At 34.5% G+C, this 20,854-nt stretch overlaps 3 protein-coding genes across 3 annotated transcripts; 2 read left to right on the top strand and 1 right to left on the bottom strand.

Annotated features, from left to right (window-relative positions):
• Positions 1-958: 958 nt before the first annotated feature.
• LOC133691695 (pentatricopeptide repeat-containing protein At3g26540) lies at positions 959-3,933 on the bottom strand. Its single transcript, XM_062112300.1, has one exon. It carries the CDS (start codon positions 3,656-3,658, stop codon positions 1,529-1,531), a length of 2,130 nt encoding a protein of 709 aa, XP_061968284.1. The 5' UTR covers positions 3,659-3,933; the 3' UTR covers positions 959-1,528.
• A 4,873-nt stretch (positions 3,934-8,806) lies between these two features.
• On the top strand, positions 8,807-10,829 carry LOC133692631 (uncharacterized). The gene is made up of 2 exons (XM_062113710.1): positions 8,807-9,784; positions 10,482-10,829. Exons 1-2 carry the CDS (start codon positions 8,991-8,993, stop codon positions 10,540-10,542), a joined length of 855 nt encoding a protein of 284 aa, XP_061969694.1. The 5' UTR covers positions 8,807-8,990; the 3' UTR covers positions 10,543-10,829.
• Positions 10,830-13,863: 3,034 nt separating this feature from the next.
• On the top strand, positions 13,864-19,755 carry LOC133692247 (TOM1-like protein 3). The gene is made up of 10 exons (XM_062113041.1): positions 13,864-14,025; positions 14,438-14,602; positions 15,306-15,384; positions 15,588-15,686; positions 15,771-15,884; positions 16,310-16,455; positions 17,014-17,095; positions 17,963-18,048; positions 18,123-18,314; positions 18,810-19,755. The coding sequence occupies exons 2-10, from the start codon at positions 14,493-14,495 to the stop codon at positions 19,462-19,464; spliced, it is 1,563 nt and encodes a 520-aa protein (XP_061969025.1). The 5' UTR covers positions 13,864-14,025; positions 14,438-14,492; the 3' UTR covers positions 19,465-19,755.
• The last annotated feature ends 1,099 nt before the right edge of the window (positions 19,756-20,854 follow it).

Raw genomic sequence — 20,854 nt, forward strand, 5'->3', positions numbered from 1 at the left:
GCTCTTTTTTTATTAATTTATTTTTATTTTTAGAGTTCACTTTCTATTTCTTAAGTAATGGTAGAATTAGGATAAAAAGGACTGAAATAAAAATGACATAAAAAATTGGTAGCGTTTCATATTTTTGATGAAAAATATACTTAGATTCTTTATTTTTAAAAATAATATATTTATATAATTTAGATTTTTTAAAATTTTAAAAAATTAATTTCAATACAAAAATTTATTTTTATTGCTTTTAGTTCTTGGTTTGAGAAAAAAAAAGATAAAATGATTGATTTTAGTGTCAACCAATTTTATTTGTTGAGTAGAGTTCCACTTAAGTATTTTTTTTAATCTTGAAATTACCTAAAAAATCAGATATAAGCTTAAGAAAATTTGTTATTTCGGGTTGATTTTAAATTTTTACATGTTTTTTTATAGGTTTCTCAAGGATTTTTTTTCTTAATATTTTGAGTATAAAATAGATTAAAAATAAATTTTTAGGTAAATAAAACATATTTTTTTAGCTAGAGTAGCAGACTAGCAGTCAGAATTTAATGGAGACGAGACAACGGTTGTTTGCAAATTTTTTTTTTGTTACATAATGCCCCAATTTAATTTTTGAAAATAGGCCCGTATACGAGACTTTTTAAAATGGATCAGACACTAGTCTGGCTTGCCAAGTTTAAATTTAAATTGATGCCGACAGGCTTCACGGGTGTGCTGCGATGGCATCATCATATTTGACAGTTTTTTTAATGTACTTTAAAAACCTTAGCATTCTCAAAATAAGAGTGTAACTTATTTCCTAGAATAAGGTGTTTTACAAACACGATCGGGGAGAGAAAAAAAAAGTTATAATGTAATTGCTATTATTTTTTAAAATATTTTTTTATAGGGCACTAATCCAAAACTTACAAAAACAAATTAATTTTTAATAAAAAAATTGAATTTTAAAAAAAAATGGTTGCCCATGTTTCCAAACGCTCACTTGTACCAGAAAAAAAATCAGAGAAATGAAATTTTTGCAGAGTGAAGAGTGAATGGCAGCATGGTTCCCACTTGCGGAATTTCCCCGTTAAAAAACTACTTATTGGATTTCATGAGAAATCGCTGCGAGCATGCTAGATATCTCAGATTTATTCAGCTCAGCTTTGGCGGTGTACCGATCATCAGGCTTTGCTATCTAACCGAGTCCACTTACAGCGTACAAAGGCCAATCCAATCACCACCTGACACTGACAAGCCTATAATATCATCAAATACCCGAATCATCTAACTGTGGAAACATTAAGCCCCCGCTGTATGAGCTCCTTCAAATCACTTCAGATGATAACGTAACGCACCCGTTGATGCTTTTTTAGGAGCCTGCGTAAGCTTGGTGTCTCACCGTGAGGCATGAACATCTAGATGAATTCTTAACCTGAAGTCTAATACTAATATTTTTGCTTCATCCAGTTACGACTTCACGACTTCCAAATGCAGATTTTTGCCGACCTGGATGGGCAGATATGGACTATGGCTCCTTCAATTTGTACCTTGGCAATCACAACAGGCTGAATTTGGTTCTGTCCGCAATTTCTAAGGGCAAAGGAACTGAAGGACTCAATTCATCGAGTCGTTTAGCAGCCCATTCTCCCAATCTCCAACACTGATGCTCTTTACATGCATCCACCACTCTTGTCAACATGGGAACAGTGGGATCAAAAGGCATATCCTTAATAAAATTCTCAAGCTCCTTCATGCACCCATACCGACTTAAGAGTTCAATAATACACTCATAGTGCTCCAGCCTTGGTATGATACAATATTTACTGCTCATTGAATTAAAATACTGCCTAGCCAAATCAACATGACCCTCGTATACACAAGCAAGCAAGATACCTTGAAAGGTTACATTATCTGGCTTGGTTCCTTCCTCCTCCATAAATCCAAATAATCGAAGTGCCAATTTACCCCTTCCAAGGTGACAACAACCCAAAATCATGGAGTTCCAAAGAACCAAGTCCCGTTTATCAGCTTCTCTAAAAACAATGAGAGCATATTCAAGGCACCGGCATTTAGAGTACATGTCAAGCAACGCTCCTGCGATCACAGTGTCTATGTCATAACCATTTCTGATCATGAACCCATGAATTTGTTTCCCCTGGTCAAGTGCAAAAGTATTTGCACAAGCTGCCAAAAGAGTAGCAAATATAAATTTATGCGGTTTTGTCTCCCATTGCATCTCCCGGAAAATCGACATAGCTTGTTCACTCATTTGACGACGAGCATAGCTGGTCAACAAAACATTCCAGGAAACGCTATCTCGTGACTCTCTCATTTGATGAAACCAAACTCCAGCACTTCTCAAGTTTCCACATTTGCAGTACATGTCAAGAAGGGCATTTCCAATAACAGTGTTGGATAACCAACCATGACGATAAACGAAGCCGTGTACCTGCTTCCCCATGTCAACATCTGATAGGCCAGAACATACATTAAGCATCAATTGAAAAGTGATGTGATCAATGCTTTCAGTTGTCCTGCACATCAGATAAACAAAATCTAAGGCCTCTTCCCATTGGAGGGAACGGATGTACCCTGCCAATAATGCATTATATGAGACCATGTTCCGTTCAGGCATCTCATTGAAAAGCTCCCTTGCCTCTCTCATTCTGCCACTCATTGCATAAGCTGACACCATAGAAGTCCAAGAGATTAAATCTCTCGAACCAGGCAGGTCAAAAACCCTACGAGCACTTTCTATTTCACCACACTTTACGTACATATCAATAAGTGAGCTCAAAACTACCTCTTCCTCCTCAAAGTTAATCTTAGTTGCAACTCCATGGATCTGCATTCCCTCCTTGACTGCGCGCATATCTGAACATGCAACAAGGGCATTAGAGAAGGTATAACTCAATGGTCTAGGTTTGGCACGAAACATCTTAAAAAACATGACCACTGCCTCATTCTCATCACCTACCTCAAGATACCGCCTAACAATAATGTTCCAAGTAACATTATTAGGATTCTCAATCTCATCAAAAATCCTCCTTGATTCACCCATAGCTTCACACTTACCATACACATCAACAAGCGAACTCCCAACAATGACATTCCCACAAAACCCATATTTCACAATAAGCCCATGAATTTGCCTCGAAAGACAAAGTTCCAGAACATCACCGCATGCTCTCAAAGCACTAGAAAAAGTAACCTCATTTGCATAAACCCCTTGTTTATGCATATCCCCAAAATAATTCAACGCTTTTTCCGGGCGCACACATTGCAAGCAAGCCCTAATCATCGCATTCCAAGATCCGCCATCTCTCTGAGGCATCTCATCAAACAATTCCTTTGCATCCTCCAAACACCGGCATTTTCCATAAGTATCTATGGCTCTATTTAAGAGGAAGGTTGGAGGCGTTGGACAGGCACCAAGTAACTGCGATTCAACCTTTCGAGCCTCGACGATAGCACGACTGGAAGAGCAAACCTGGAAGAGATGGGCATAAAGGGAATAAGCGAAGCAATCAGGAGATGCAAAGAGAATAGAAACAGCTTGTTTAAGGCGATTGGCTTCGAGGTGAGAGAGGATTTGTTTGGTTAAGGCTTTGACATTTGCAGGTCGGGTTTGGAGGTTGAGGGTTTTGTTGGAGAGAAGAGAGCTGAGAATAGAAGCGCCACTCATCGGAAGGAAAAGAATAAAAAAGTAACGGCCGGTTTTGATAGGAAATTTTCTCTTTGGAAGCTTCCACGTCGTGACTTAGTCTTCTGCTTTCACTGTCTTCTCGAAAGCTAAAGATAGTTCACCTAGGGGAAGAATTCGACTAAGCTTAGGTTGACCATTTCGTCGAACAGTTTGTGTGCATCGGTCATGCTGCCACATCTAGTGTACAGTTGCAGAAGGCGGTTTGCTAGTGAAAGAGTAGATTGTATGAGACCTTTTTTGAAGAAGAGAACAAGGAGAATAGACATTAAAATGATATTTTTTATTTTAAAAAAATTATTTTTAAAATTAATATATTAAAATGATTTAAAATATAAAAAATTTTAATTTTTAATTAAAAAAAATAAAGTTTCTAAAAATACAAGTTAACCCACGATTTCAAACGCTCTCATGTAGCTAATATCTCTCTCTCTTATGCTATTGGAATCCTGATAATTACTTGTTGAATACTATAACATACTACTACATTATAGAAAATACCAGAAGGTGTGACGTTATTATTGTAGATTAACATTGTTTTATTAAATTTTTTAAAAAATATACTATAAAAAAATTAATTTTATTTGAAGGATTAAATCTATTATTATTACTGATTTGGGTTTGATATTCTTTTCTCAACACAGAAATTTAGAGCTAAAAATAAATTAAAAAAATCTGTATAAATAATTTTTTTATAAAAAATAAAAATATGTCACCTGCCACCGAGCGCTGGGCAGATAACTAGTGCATATATATAAAACATGTATTTACTACAAAACAAAAGTTTTGAGTAGTGATATTCTCGCTCCATAAATTATTAATTTCACTCGCCATTTATTACAGGTTCATATCCCTTGTCTTAATATAATTATGGAGTATCTTATTTTAATAAAATCAAATTCTGTAGGAATGTTATTTTTGAAATCTAAAGTTCAAATAAATAATTCAAATAAAAAAAAACAAAAGGTTTATAGAAATGAAGTTTTCAAAACTTTAGTTAATCCACACAGAAAAAATCTTTAACAAGAAGAAAAAAAATTATGTGAACAAAATTTTCTTTTTTAAAGAAATTAAATTTGACGAAAAAAAAAGAAATTTGAATATTGTAGCTAAAAAAAATTATCTTGATTATTTCACAGATATAAATGTAATATCAAACTTTAATGTTATTATTTGTGAAAAATATAATAATAGTAATAATAGTAATGAAGGTATCGTATTAAGCAATAATAATATGTTATGAGGTGAGATTAAACATTAAACGGAATATGAATAAGATCATCCAAAGACTCCTGTTAACTTAAAAAATAATTAAAGCTATTGTTGTCATGTGATGGGCTTTGAAAGAGTCAGGCTACCATCTGCTGGTTACCTACTAATTTTTATTTTTTTTTCAGTATAAATCTTATTTTATAAATTTTTATTTTATAAATTGTTTAATTATTTTAATATTTTAATATTAAAAATAAAATTTTAAAAATAAAAAATATTATTTTTATATATTTTCAAATAAAAAATATTTTAAAAAAACAATTAATACTTTATGTAATATAAAACGCTTGTAAACATGAAGAACAGCAGGAATTCCTTGTGGGTGATTTTTGTTAGTTAGATCAACTCACAAGTCATGAGTGGAGCGGCTCAACGGGGCTAGTCCGTACCCCCACAGGTATTGGGCTTGTGAATGGTTTTTCAGCCTCTTGACTAACCTGGCTGTTGGTGGGCTCAGGTTTATCATTTTAGTAGCCGAATATGCAGCCATATCTAAATAAAACACCACACAGGTGTAGGTCCAATTAAAGTATATAATTATTTTTTTTTAATTTAATATAGGTGTCGGGTCAATTTATATGTATTTTAACTAATTCTATAAATTCTAAAATTAATGACCATATAAATCTCTAGCGGCTATCATATAAGTAATCACAAGGCTTAAGTCTGATACTAAAAAATAAATCTCTTAATCATAAATTCTTATTACTGGTAACACCCAAAAGGTTTAAAGTATATAATTATTAAGAAACACTCAGGTGACCTCTTTATTTGTTCGTTGTTTCCAAATCTTCTCCGTGTTTTTCGCTCTTCCACTATTGCCATAACCTGTTTGATATAATGTGTCTTGAGAAAAAAACAAAGAAAGAAAAGGAGAAAAGAAAAAAGAATCAAACAAAAACACCATCATTAAAATATATTAAATCGGGGATGGCACTAATATTTGATAGATTGATTTTTTGTTTTATACAAAAAAAAAAAAAAAAACAAGAAGATAAAATCCTCCTCCCTTGGAGCCAATAACTCCACTCGCAAATTGCCATGTGAAGCTTTCTCCATGAAACCCGAAACCCACCACCGATAAAATTCTAGAAGGATTGTTCCTGGGAGTTTGCTAGTTGGTTGCCTCCACATTCCTCCAGCTGAGAATGAAATTTCGAATTTCCTTTTTTTATTCAATTTTAACATAGAAAGATATGGTTGGGATTAGTATTTTTTTAACAATTTTTTTTTTTTATTTTTTTAATGTTTTTTTAATTTAATTTCATCATTTAATATTTTATTTATATTTTTTTATTGCTATTATTTTTATTTTAAATGGTTTTAAAATTCATTTATATGGTTTTTGAATATTTTTTTTACAATTTCATTAAATCTTTAGTTTTTTTTCATCTCAAAGCTATTCTTTTTTTTATTATTATTTCTAATTTTTCTTTGCAAAACTTATTAATTAAATTAAATTAATTACATGTGAGTAAACATAGAACGTATTTTATTTTTATAATACTTTGATAACAAGTATAATCTCTCTCTCTCTTTTAATTAATAATTTTTTAAACTTCTTTTAAATCATTAACATCGCACGATTTTATTTTTTGTTTTGCGCTGGTAAGAAATTAAGTCGGTGCGCGGAGGAGGCATAGTCATTTACTAAACTTTTTGTGGCTACGGGTGTTTTTTAAATAATTTTTTGTGTTAAAATACATGTCAATGATATTTTTTTATTTTTTAAAAATTATTTTTGACATTAGCACATCAAAACGATCCAAAACATACAAATCATATTAAATTTTAACAAAAAAAAATTCAAATTTGTTAGAAACTACGCGTTCCCAAACGCTCCCTAAAAAACGGTGGATTGGCGCGTTCCAGCACAGGAATTGATTAGGCTCCATTTACACTTGGGTGAAGAGAAAGGCTTGAAGGAAGAAGACGAATTAAAAAAGCAGTAAAAAAGGGAAAACACACAGAGAAAGGTTGCCATGATCACTTCTGCTTTTGTCATGTCATTTCATATCTTATCATTTTTTGTAAAAGCCTGCAATAAAACAAAACAGAAAGGTGTCAAGCTGGCAAGAACCACTGAGTCTCAGCCCCCGTTTGTAATTCCGTTCCAAACGGGGTGGGCAAAATTTATTTATTCATTTACTTTAATAGGTTAATATTAAAAATTATTTTAAAAAATAAAAAAATATCTCGTTTTGATAGGATTAAACAATGAGGTTGCGTGAGGAACTCGAACTACATAATTCTAACTATGAACATAAATTTTTACATGAAATGTGTAATTGGTTATTTATCCTGGTCAAGCTTTACGAAAATTTATGTTTGAATTTACTGAATTTCAATTTAAATTAAAAATATATTAATATAATTAAACTCAGCTAACTATTCCGTCCAGATGACCGTGTAAATACTAGTGATTTTTTTAAAAAATAAAGTTGTTTTAATAAAAAATAATTAATTTGGTAAATCATAATTTAACTTGATCTATGATACAGTGATCAAAATCCTTTTCGGGTCAAATCTTTAGCCAAGCATCACAGCTATATTTTATAAATTAAATTGATATACAAAAGCTTAAGAAAATAATCTGAAAAGGCATACTGTCACTGCTCCATTAACAGATTATAAAAAAAAAACTATAATATTATTTTTTATTTTTTATCCTTTATAAACAGGGGCGGAGTTAGGTGAATTTTACCGGGAGGCCAAAATTAATATAATAATATATATTATTAAAAATTTTATTTATTTAAATTAAAAATATTAAATAATAAAAGTTTTAAAATATTTTGCCCCTGCTTGCCACCCCGGTTCCGCCCCTGTTATAAATGATAGGACGGCGCTCAAATCATCTGTAACCGTATTCAACGTATTTTCCTAGGAGTACAGGTTATCCCTCGCGAAATGGCAAAATCGGGAATTAATTCAAAATGAAACTCTAATATTTCCAGCAAAGAGACCAGTTTCGAATATATTAAAGAAATAATCTTAAAAAACAAAGAAGGGTCAAATCACGACTTTACAGAAATACCTGGAAAGAAGGCGATATATACAAACGTAGGAAAATGAGCGTAGATATGAAAATGAATATTAAAGATATTGAGGTATTAAATAAGAGAATAATGCTTGCTAACGGTAGGGTCCCACTCAGACACTATCCTTACAAAACGGAGCGTCTCTGCTTTTAGCTCTTGTCCTTCCAGGTTTCCTTTTTACAGTTTGTTTACTTTCATAAAGTTGTATTAATGAAATAATTAACAGCAAATCATCAATAACATCAAGGGCGTGTTCCGGATTATCATAAATATACTCTTAAAAGTGTTTTTTTAATATATCTAAATAATACATTTTTATTTAAAAAAAAAAACATAATGAAACAACAATAGAGGCCCAGAGGATATCCTTCTTACCGTCGCACTTTCTTGATGCTGGTATTTGAAAGTTTAGTAGTAGGTATTCAAAATATTTTTAGTTTGAAGATGTATTAAGCTGATATTTTTTAAATTTTTTAAAATTATTTTTAATATCAATACTTTAAAAGCATTTAAAAATATAAAAAAATAATTTAAAATAAATAAAATATTTAAAATAAATACTTTTAAAACCAAGATTGCATGACAGATAATGCAATGAAAAGGTCAAATCATATGGAAAAAAAAAGAGAGGCTACATTAGATGGCCTCTCCCTCCCTCCCTCCATCATCAAAAGAAAACAAAAACCAAAGCGAAGGTCCTCAAGAGACAATAATGGGAAAAATGGACCCCACCAACACAGCCCGTCATCTAGAAACCTTGACTTTAGTGAGGCTCAAGCCGTAAGCAGATAATCGTAATCCTTTACCCCCTTCTGCATCACTCCCTTTATTTAATCAAAACTTGGTTGCAAAGAAAATGACCTTGACCATCGAGGTTCGGTGATGATATTATTCCCACACCCAATCTCCCTTGAAGCATACAATTCAAACAGAACCACAATCACACCCTTTCCTCTCTTATCTCCCATTCATCTCCCTAACCACGACAACAGCAAAAAATAATGCTAGACCCTGGCACAAAATTCCCAGATAACCTGCAAGTCCATTCAAGGGACAGTTTTAATTATCACGGTGTCCTGAGTTATGGTGTTCTGACGAGAAAAACAGCGGAGACATATTACAATCACCATGGTTGGAATGATATGGGGATGCTTGGAGCTCAAAGAAGGGATGTACAGGGTGAGGACTCTGGGGTTTGTTCACCTCCCTTGTGGAGGACGAGTCCACCTAGAAGCCCCCAGCATCGCAGAAATCATTACCGGAGTCTTTCTCCGTCATCAAGAGCTCAAGCTATTGCTAGGGGCCAAAAGGAGCTCACGGAGATGGTAAGTAGAATGCCTGAGGGATGTTATGAGCTATCTTTAAGAGATCTTGTGGAGCAGCCAATGGTTGTTGGTGATGTTAAAGAAGAAAGGCTTAGTGAAGATGCTTTAAGAAGGGGGAAAGAGAAGAAGAAAAAGATTGAAAAGAAAGTGCAAATGAATAGAAGTGGAAGCGTAAACAATGAAGGGTTTCTTCTGAAGATGGTGTTTCCATTTTCTTTTGGTTCAAGAAAGAAGAAAAAAAATATCAATAGTCCTCAGACCATCAATAACAGTTCAAAGGATGGAAGGGTTTCTCCAAGGCCTTTTCTATTTGATAATGGATCTGAAAAAACTGTCGATGAAGAGTGGTGGAAGAATAAATTCCGGCAATCTAAGGACAGTGAGAATGGTGCTGGATTGACCACCAGTAATAGTGGAAGCTCAAAAAGCAGCGGCAGCAGCAGCAGAAGCAGCAGAAAGAGCAGCAGCAGGTATATATTCTATGGATATTGTTTTTTTTTTTCAATTCTAGTTTGTTAACGATCTTGTTGCAAGTGATAGAGGTCCCTAATTTTCCTGAATTTATCCAAGGGGGTTTAATCTAAAGATGAAGTTTTTGGTAGGCAAAAGGCCAATCTCAACTAAGTTGGATCTGATATTCCAATTCCACCTTCCTTTAATTTTTCTACTAAAATCCAAGATCAAATGTTAAACCTTTTTTTGAGATCCAGTAGGATTCTTGGAAAAATTCAATGAAACTGCTCTGACATGAAATATAGTACGAAACAGGGGAATCATGCCAAGAACAGAATCCTGTATAGAATCCTTGTCTTAATAAACATAGTAATCCCCTTGATATTATGAAACCAGCAGGTTACACAATTAAATTTTGTTTACGATTCTCTTTTTGTCATCTAACTAATAAGTAATAGCACTTGTCAAAAGTCTTTGTTGAGGAAAACATGATACTATGATAGTGACATGTAGAAAAAATGAAGTGCACTAGATTTTTTTATGTGACTTGCTATTCTATCCAAACCCTTTAACTCATCAAGTAGTAGGAATTTAAGATTGTGGAGAGATTTGCAGCTGTGGATAGATAGAGAGAGTATATAATTGTTGTAAATCACAAGGGGAATATTCATTCAAGCCTAAGAATATAACTTGGGGTTGCTGACTGCATTGCAGGAACGGAAGAGGTGGTTGCTGGCCTTTCATTTTCTCCAAGAAAGGCAAAGCAGCAGGATGAATGATATAATCTTGCATGGATCAGAATGTGTTTACATGAAATGCTTTTGGCATCCCTTTTCCTTCTGATGTTGATATTAAAGGCGGAATAAACGTTATTAATGGCAGCCAAGATTTCCTTTGTAGAATAATGTATATCCTTTCGCTGATGCTTGAAGAATCTGCTACGATTTTTCTTAATCGCTCTGTTCTTCGAGTTCTATCCCGACTTGCAAACCATACCTGAGTGTATGTAATGAAACATATTTTTTGATATTGGGAATGCTTCAGCTTGGATAATTTGTTGAATCTGAATGCTTTACAAGACTGCTTTGGCAAGCAACTAGCATGATTACCTCCTTTAATTTTGTACCTGTTATTTGAAAGTGGCCACTGGCTTAGTACGAGAGAAAAAAAGTCCCACTAACTAAAAGAATCGGGGGATACTACCTGTAGAGTTCACTGTGCGCCCGCACCCAGACTACTGCATTATTGACTACAATAATGGATGTGTTTTTCTATAACCAAACTAAAATAATAATAATAATTGAGGTCCGTAATTTTTTTCATTCGTTTAATTTCATTGAATGTGTTTTTTTGGTCGAGTGTAAAATTGTAAAATTATGGAGCACATCCGTGGCATGTTTTCCCTCTACTTGGCTCCATCATGAAGAGACTGGGTCATGATGTTGACATTTTCCAGCCATTTTCTTTCTCCTTTTATCCAAACAGGGTAGGTTAACTTTGTTTTTTTGCCATTTTTCCTTCTGATTCTTTCTCCCTGCTTTCCACCTTTCCAGACAAAGGCTAAGCGTCTTGTAGCGAAGGGCCGGAACTTCCCGTGACTTCTTGTTAAGAAAGTAGAAACTCTCCCGGCTAGCTTCTAGCTAGGCAATTAAAATCATCTAGCAGGAAACTCTCCCTTGACAAGTCGCTGAGTTACGTTTATGAACAACTCAGTAAAGGGATGAATGAAGCCCAGCTGAACAACGAGGAGTTGACCCTCTTTCTTTCAATGTCTGTGATCTTGGCCCGTTTGAAGGCTTAGATTCTTTCCTGCAAATAAGTCATTCTGAATGGGCTGCAATGGTCCATTGGGCAAGTTCTTTGGATTTTCCATGCCACAAGATGTGATAGCTTTGCTTTTTGATATTTTGTAGTGTTTCATTAAAAATTACTAAATTGATTTTTTATTTTTTTTAATTTTAATATGTTAATATAAAAAATAAAAAATAAACTTATTTTAATGAAAATCACCTTATAACACTACCACAAATGAAAATTAAAAGATACAAAGGACATCTCTGAAATTTTTGCTTACCACAGATTGCTCTCAAAGCAAGCTTTAAAATTCTTACTTGTAAGAGTAAAATTGATATTTTACTGTATTTTAAAAAATAAAAAAGACCGTCGCTCGCATGCGAGCTTTAAAATCTGTATCTTCAATGGTAGTGCAGCCATATCACTATACTTTAAAAGCAGGAAAATACATCCATCCCCTATTAATTTTTTAATGATTAAGAAGCCTGCGAAAAGATTTAGACAGGTCTCTGGTAGGAACCCAGGAAGAAAAATATGTCGTCAAGCTGCTGTTTGACAATTGCTCTTCATATATTTAATGTTGTTTCTTTACCTAAGCTCAGGCAACCCAATGCATCCAGCTTGTCTGGGCTAATTTGGTAAAATCATTATCCACCAATGCTAGCTTCTTCAAATAGTTCCATACTTATTTTTTTAAAATAAAATTTTTATTTTTTTTTGTTTTTATCTGGGTATCTTCATATCCTTTTAAAAAATAAGATTAGTTCCGTTCAAGATTTGTGGTTACCCCTCCCAATAAATATATTTTCTAGAAATCGAATATGTATTTTTGCTTTTATAGAGATATAGCGATGCCTTAACTGCTAGACCAATACTTTATTGGTAATAAAATTATTATATATATATAGCATATCATTGCTAAAAAAAAAGTTTTATTTATTTGTAAATCGATTTAGCTTGACAGCATTAGCAGGGGTCTATTGGATTTTTGGATTCAGGATTGAGACAAAATAAAAATAAAATAAAATAATTATTTGAATAAAATTATTAAAAAAATAATAAAGTTATGAGGTAAAGGCTCGGTATAAATTCTTTGCTGCACGAGCACAAGTCTTTTGTTAAAAATCACGGAGTGCCTTTTTCTCCTTTACCAACACGTGAGATTTTGTTTTTTGACTTTCCAAATATTTTCAGACGAATAAAAATGAATTCGCTCTCGGCATGATTTCTGGGCGTGATATTTTATTAAATCCGATTAATTTGCATGTGTAAACACCACCTTTCTTTTCCACGTGGGTCACCACTATCCTATCCAGTCTTGACACGTAGGCATAGCAAATGGAATAGTAAAACCTTAACTGAGAAAGGATGACGATACTTGACCCAGACCAGCAGCTCTAAGACCTCTATTTTCTCTGTCGCCGTGTGTTATCCTTCTTCGAACGTGCTTTAGCTTCGTGTTTGAACGCTGTTCGTTAAAAAATTGATTTTTTTTATTTAAAATTATTATTTTATTTTTAAAAACAAAAAAATATTATTTTAATATATTAAAAAGAACAACCCTTACTGAAATATTCATAAAAATAGTCGATAAGAATGACAAGCTTGGTTCCAGAGTTGAGAAAAACGCGTTTGTGGTATTGGAAGCAAAGTCAAAAGTCAAAACTACTGGTAACCCTCCTGCATCTAGTTACTGGAAATGAAAATATATATTACTCTTTTCCCAGAAAGAAAATACGAAGCAGTGACACACCATAATTTAATTCGCGACTGGCCAATAATGAGCGATGCTTTTTATATTTTGGTTTCCTTTTTCTTATTTTTTGTTTAATTCATGAGATTATTTGCCATTGTTGTTGCTCATGTGCAAGATGTGCGAAAAGAGGTCTAAAAAGATTGGCTTCTCCTTTAATTTCTTAAATTCATCTTCCATAATTAAATCGAGAGAATTTTATATTTAGGTTTCTAATTTTCTAATTTCCTTTAAAAAAATGAATATGGCTGCAAAAAGCTTATCCAAGGTAAAATTGCATTCAAAAAACAAAGAAGACACCTGTCATGCGTGGGAAATAGGTTACCTGTTATCTTAAATAATAAAAATAAAAACATAACATTATTAATTAATTCTTATAGAATATATTATTTCTCAATGACATAATAATAATAATAAAAATAAAAACACCGCCAAACAAATAAACAGAAAGACTCTCTCCCTCTCCTAACCCAGTCTCCTTCTATTGTATAATAAAATTGCCAGTATTGTTTCTATTCTTTTTTATTTATTGTTACCCCCCCCCCCCCCCCCCCCCCGGCCTCTCTCTCTCTTTCGACAGGGAAGCTTCAAGATCCTTACCCCCCACTATATTTTCTCTTCTGATTCGTACATCTTGTCCTTCTATTTTTCTTTTCTTACTTCTTGTCCAGTGGGGTTTTTGCGTTTTCTCTTTAATTGCCTTAAATCTGGGTAATCAAGGCTTCTTGTTAATGATTGTTACTGTTTTCTTGTTGGGGTTTAAGGTTGATGCGGGGTTTTTATCTACTTATATACAATTTAACTGTTTTTGGTTCTTGTTCCCTTGATCCATTTGGGTCAAATTGGGTTTTGTTTGATGATTTTGATACACTATGATTGTGTTGAGATTGCCAGAGATTTTTGTTTTCTCTTCGAGTTTTAATGGGTTTTGATGGAGAATCTAAGTCTTGGGCTATTCAATTTGTGATAATTTGCTGTTTTGTATTCGATCATGTGCTTCTCTATGTCACAAGTCAATTGTATCACTTCAATTTCGTGTTTCATGAATGATGTTTCTTGATATTATTTTTGTACGGTTTTTGAATTCGCAACTGATTATTTAGTTGATTATTGTGATTTGTAGGGTAATAAGGGAAGCGAGCTAAAATCAAAGTACCATCTAGTGATTATCTATAATCATGGCTAATACTGCTGCGGCTTGTGCGGAGAGGGCTACCAATGATATGTTGATTGGTCCTGACTGGGCTGTCAACATTGAGCTATGTGATATCATCAACATGGATCCTGGGTATACGTTTCTTCCTTTTCTAAATTCTTGTTTTGGTAGAGTTCATGCAGGTACTGTTCCCTCTGAGTTGTGCTTATTTTGGGTAGGAATGTTAGTATCGTTCAATACTTTGTTTGAATAGAGCATGTGTGCGCGTTGGGAGTTGTTCAGAGCTGGTATGAATGTATTACTTTTGTCAAGATCCTTATGTTAGAGCACTGAAAATCCTGCTTTGTGCGTGTTTCTGGCCCATATGAGAACTGAGATGGACTGTCCAACATGACTGCATGTAGCTTTTGGATAGATTGGGTTTACATAGCATTATGCTTGATGGAATGCTACTTCTATACTTGTTTGGATTGTGCGACCTCTCAGGCATAGTTGCTGATTGATTGCATATTTTAGCAGGCTCTTGATAAGCTGTAGCTTAAATCCTTACGTTTGCTCATATATCCCATTCCTTGAGAAATGGGCTTATCATTTTTTTTATGTTTTAGTATTGGAACTACCGTGTCATGTTTGTGATGTTAGAAAATGCCATAGGCTATTTTTTTCTTTTTCGTATTGTGACCTTTTTTTTTTTATCATGTATATCTAAATTTTTCAATGTGATTCATTTCACTTTTATCCCTTTCCATTTCGAAAAGTCAAATTATGCTCATTTTGATTTTGCTCTTAAATTATGCTCATTTTGATTCCTCTCTGAATTTGATTTGTCTTGCAGGCAAGCAAAGGATGCCTTGAAAATACTCAAGAAGCGACTAGGCAGCAAAAATCCTAAAATCCAACTCCTAGCTCTTTTTGTTAGTATTTTCAAACTTTCTAGACTTGGCTCATTTTTTTAAATTAATTTTACATCATGAGCTGCACGCATCATGACATTGCTACATGATTGCTCTAACATTCTCTATATTGTCTCAATTGCCTTTAAATTTGTATGGCATACATCTCTGAAATTGTGGTTGTTGATAGATGTTGAGTTGAATGGCTATGTTGCATGATACAGGCATTGGAGACACTAAGCAAAAATTGTGGTGACAGTGTGTTTCAGCAAATCATTGAACGTGATATCTTACATGATATGGTTAAAATAGTAAAAAAGAAGGTGGCTGCTTTCTCTTTTTACCAGTGCTATGAATTTCTCTTCTCCTGTTCCCATCTCATTTTTTCTTCTTGTGAAATTGAGCAGCCTGATTTAAATGTGCGAGAAAAGATACTTCTTCTGATAGATGCATGGCAAGAAGCTTTCGAGGGACCAAGAGGAAGGTATCCTCAATATCATGCTGCATATAATGAACTAAGGGTAATTGATTTCTCCACCTTTTAGAAGTTCTTCTCAGTTTCCTTTTATTTTGGAGCCAGCAGTTGTACTGAGAATTGTTATAATTAGAATTCCTATGAGTCTCATGCCTTTCGGTTCATGTTTCCTTCCCAGATCAATACATTCTAGTGAATGATGGCTGTAACTTCTGGTTTTAATGACTGGAAAGTTAAAAGGCTGTTCTCAATTGCCATAATGTGTCAATGATCTAAAATTTCATTTTTTTACTCTTCATTCCATAACTCAAGAGTGTGTGAGTTTTGCCATTGATTTTAAACTCTATTCCTTTCGAAGCTGATCAGCTTTAGGTGGCTGATTTAAGATCAGAAATCATATTATCAACCTTCACTTCCTTTATGTGTTCATGAAGCTTTATTTCATTATGCTTAATGTTGGATACCTGGCAGTCTGCAGGGGTTGAATTTCCACCTCGAGCAGAGAACAGTGTACCATTCTTCACTCCTCCCCAAACACAGCCTATAGCTGATGTACCTTCAGCATATGAAGATGCTGCTATTCAAGCCTCTCTGCAGTCTGATGCTTCTGGCCTCAGGTAATACTTCGACTGTTTGGACTTTCATTTCTTCAGCTCATTCCCCAGCTTAGGGTTAAACAGGTCTATTAATAAAGATACTTATGGTTTTCCATTTATTGTTCCATAAATAGGCATTTGAGTACATTAGGATTCTTGTGTAATGTTGACTGATTACTACATCAGCTGTTATCTTCTTTCCCAATTAACGTTTTAATTTCTAGCTTGCTAATGTATCCCCATTTTTAAATGAAAACACTATGACTTGGTTGGAATCTAGTTTGTAATCAATCTTTTATGCAAGAATATATTGTAAGTGCACTTGCATGACCTATGCATAAGCGATAGGCACAAGTGGCAATAAGCATAAGGGAACTAATTTAAAACTGCTTAGTGGTAGGATGATTCTGATCGTGCAATTCAGTCCTAAATAATGGAAGTCTCATTAATGTTGCATTTCTTCATCTGCCTTTTGCTTTCTATCTCTCTTTATACTGGTTGGTCCTGCTGGTGTAGGGATTAATGATTAATTAATGGTAGATCTTTTTACCTTGGTATTTTTTTTAATATATTTTGCAGCTTGCATGAGATTCAAAATGCTCGTGGATTAGCAGATGTGTTAATGGAAATGCTTAGTGCCTTGGATCCCAAAAACCCTGAGGTAATATATAGTTTTTGTCCCATGGAAATTTCCTCCCATCGTTCTAGCAAAGCATGTTGCTAAGTTCAGAGGCTATGTGGTTGTTGAAATTTCCCTGGTTCTGAGCATGAGCGGGGTCTCTGTACTATGGCAGTGCTTCATGGATTGAGATATTAAACCTTAATGCACACCAATGTATATGAAGTTCTGAATTGAAAGAAAGGGGATGGAAAAACTCCATACTTGTCAAGATAGGAAGGATACACTTTCGATACTCAATAATCAATTGCCAAAGGATAAAAGTAATTTATGATCCCTCAAGTTCAGCATTCTGTCAAATTTACTCCCTACTTTATTTCTGACCAAATCATACCCTTTCCTTCCAATTGACCAGTGGTTGTATAACGGTCTTCATTTTGTGGAGGTTTAATTTGACCAAAAATAAAATAGATGGGTTGATTTGACCAAATGTCTAAATTTGAGAGACCATAACTGTCAAAGCTGAAATCACTTTCACAATAATATGGAGCGGGCTGCACAGAGAACACTGATAAAACCCTTAAACACTTAGGAATGAGGATTCTTAAGAGGATGCATAACTACAATGTTAACAAAAGTTACTTTTAGCAACTAAATAAATAGGATGAAACTAAATTTCTAAATAGTAAAATAAAATTAAACTCCGATCAATCAAATAAAAGTAAATAATCAAACAATAGATGTAGAAGTCTTGTCTTGTTCAGTTTTCTCTTGTGCTCTCTGTTTGAGGTGGAACTTGCACATATCAATGCTTCAACTTCTCATCTGGATAGCAACTTCAAAGAAACTGCATTTTTTTGCAACATTTGGATAATATTTCTGTATTGTTATTGTTGGATATTTTGGCAGGGTGTAAAGCAAGAAGTGGTTGTCGACCTTGTTGACCAGTGCCGTTCTTACCAAAAGCGTGTCATGCTTCTTGTTAATAATACAACGTGAGAATTAGGTCTTTATGTTGCTTTTCCAATTTCTGCTGCAGATAATTCTGACAAATACAGTGCTCTTGCAGAGACGAGGGGCTTCTATTTCAGGGACTAGCACTGAATGATGACCTGCAGCGGGTACTCCGTCAGCATGATGATTTTGCGAAAGGAATCCCTGGTGTGGGAGAAAGGGAAATGGAAACTCCAGTTGTGCCTCTTGCTAATATTAACCATGAGGATGATGAGTCGGAAGATGATTTTACCCAGCTGGCGCACAGGTAATGTACTGAAGATTTCTCTCCCCTGCCGCTTACAGTATTTTCTTATGCCATGCTCATTGTTCTGTGTGGTGTGATGGAGGATTCTTACTGGGTTTACCCACGGAACATGCCTTGACAAATTTAAGATGCAAGTTCTCACCTTTGGATGGTATAAACATTTCAGCAAGAGAGTGTTTTGGCGAAACAAAAAGTCATGGGGATACACATTTGCATGTGTGGATGTCCACTCCTTAGACTTCTTTTCTTTTACTACATGCCACTGCTTAGTCTTATTCAGCTGTTAAAAAGCTTTGGAAACCTGACTATCGTGTTGTTTCATGATGTTTTTGCCCCTCTCATTTTGGTTGGGAAGTATGTTTGAGGTTACTGAGCATGGATCATATTAATGAACCATCAGATTTCTGATCTTAAAACATAGTGACTGTCAAAGGAAAGGAGGGAAAAGTTGGTATAATCAAATTCTAATAAGCTGGTGTAATCATGCCACCACAGGTCATCAAGAGATAATTCACAAGGACTGGGCCAGAAACCAGTCAGTGTTAGGACTCAACCAGGACCAGTCAGCCCATTTCTTCCTCCTCCTCCCTTGTCAAAGAATCCAGTCAACAAGGAGACGGGCATGATTGATTATCTCAGTGGTGATGTCTACAAGTCTGAAGGATCCCCTCAAATATCAGAACCTACACCCTTTGAAGTCCCAATGCATTCCAACGTAAGCTCATCGCCACCATATTCTCCAACGGTATCGGCCTCATCTCCTCCCTCCAGTGCTGTGAACTCTTCTCCTGTGCTAACTGGACATCCTGTGTTTGACGAACCAGCTCCATTAAGCCAATCTGGTGAACGGCTGCCCCCAGCTCCTTGGGACGCACAGCCCACTGGATCTCTTCCACCACCGCCTTCCAGGTATAATCAAAGACAGCAGTTCTTTGAGCATAATATCGGTGTTGTAGGTGGTGCTTCTCATTCAAGCAGCGGATCTGGTTCTTCTTATGACAGCTTAGCTGTTCAAACCCAAAATCTCTCTCTTAATTCATCTACCCCTCCAAAACAAGCAAAACCAGAAGATGCACTCTTCAAAGACCTGGTTGATTTTGCAAAATCCAAGTCATCTTCAACGTCCAAACCCAACAACAGGTCATTTTGAGGGAGTGAGTTTTTGGTATAGTTCATCCGTGTTGGTACAGTTTCTGATTGCTTTTGGATCATCAGGTTTGCATCAGACCATGGGATTGATTGCCTGTTTACTTAATAAAAGTCCGGTTTAAACTTTGGCTTATGTCATCTATGCTGTTTAGCAGAGGTTTATGTTGAGAGGAGATCATGAACTGCATGCTGAATTAATTTTAGTACACAAGTATTTAGAATGTGTTTGTATCATATTGTTGCGCTCACATCCCAGCAGCTTGTGTTTTTTATTTTCAAAATTTTAACCCCATTCTTCGTTGTATTTTTCTTTATTTTTTTTTGTCCACTCTCATATACAGTATATACTTCTCACGTAATATTAGCAGTTTTACATATCCAACGTTGTTATAATCCGTCGGTGAGAAGGGTGGGTGGTTCTGTGCGGTGGTTGTGTTGACCGGAGGCCTAGGCGCAATAATAATGTTTAATATTTTGTGACTTTAATTCGTGGATCAATTTGGTTGAAGTAAAATTCACTAGCGATCATGCTGTATCTCGAGAGCTACTCTTGATCTCTGCATCGCTCTCTCGAATACAATTTGCTCGGATGGTGGCTGAATATCATTTGCTCCTGCGCAGCGCCACATGAAATGGCCGAGAAATCAGCCAGCAGCGCACTAATTTGACACAGTTGGCTGCTTTTCTTTCCCTGCACGTTTCTACTTTTAGTGTAAATGATTATTTTTCCATATCCTAAGTTTGTTACCATTATTTGATGCTTAAAGATTTTGGATTAAATATCATAGCCGAAGGCTTGATTATTGGATATTCATTGGATATCTATTACCCCAACATTTTATGTTCAAAGAAGCCTGACTAATAAGGGTGAGAAAAACATCTCCTTTATTACATTGGAAAACCAATAGCGTTTCCCCATTAAACTTATCTATTATATAATTCAAAATAATTAAAATAAATAATAAACTATAAAAATACAGTAAAAGATACCTTTTCAATTGCTTTTGACAGAGGATATGACGTAGATGAATCATAGGTATAACTAGTGTTTTTTTCCGCACATTATGTCATGCAGGTTAAATTTTTTTTAACATAAAAAAAAATCTTAAAAAAAAAATATCTAGGCAATAATAAAACTTGGGTTTACTTAACTAACATGTGACTTAAAATACCCCATGAAATGGAAAGTGAAAAAACATAAAGCTTCAAGGATGGAATTAAAAAAAAATTAATTTTTTAAAAAGAAATGTCGAAGAAAAAACCAGAGTCAACACAAGTTCACTCTACTAACCCGTCACCCGCAACATGAAATCGTAATAAAAAAATATTAATTTTTTAAAAATAACCTAGAAATAAATAAATAAATAAAACATTGAAAAAAAACTAAATCA

This window comes from Populus nigra, chromosome 4 (genome assembly GCF_951802175.1).
Source record: "Populus nigra chromosome 4, ddPopNigr1.1, whole genome shotgun sequence".
NCBI classification, from domain to species: Eukaryota; Viridiplantae; Streptophyta; class Magnoliopsida; order Malpighiales; family Salicaceae; genus Populus; species Populus nigra.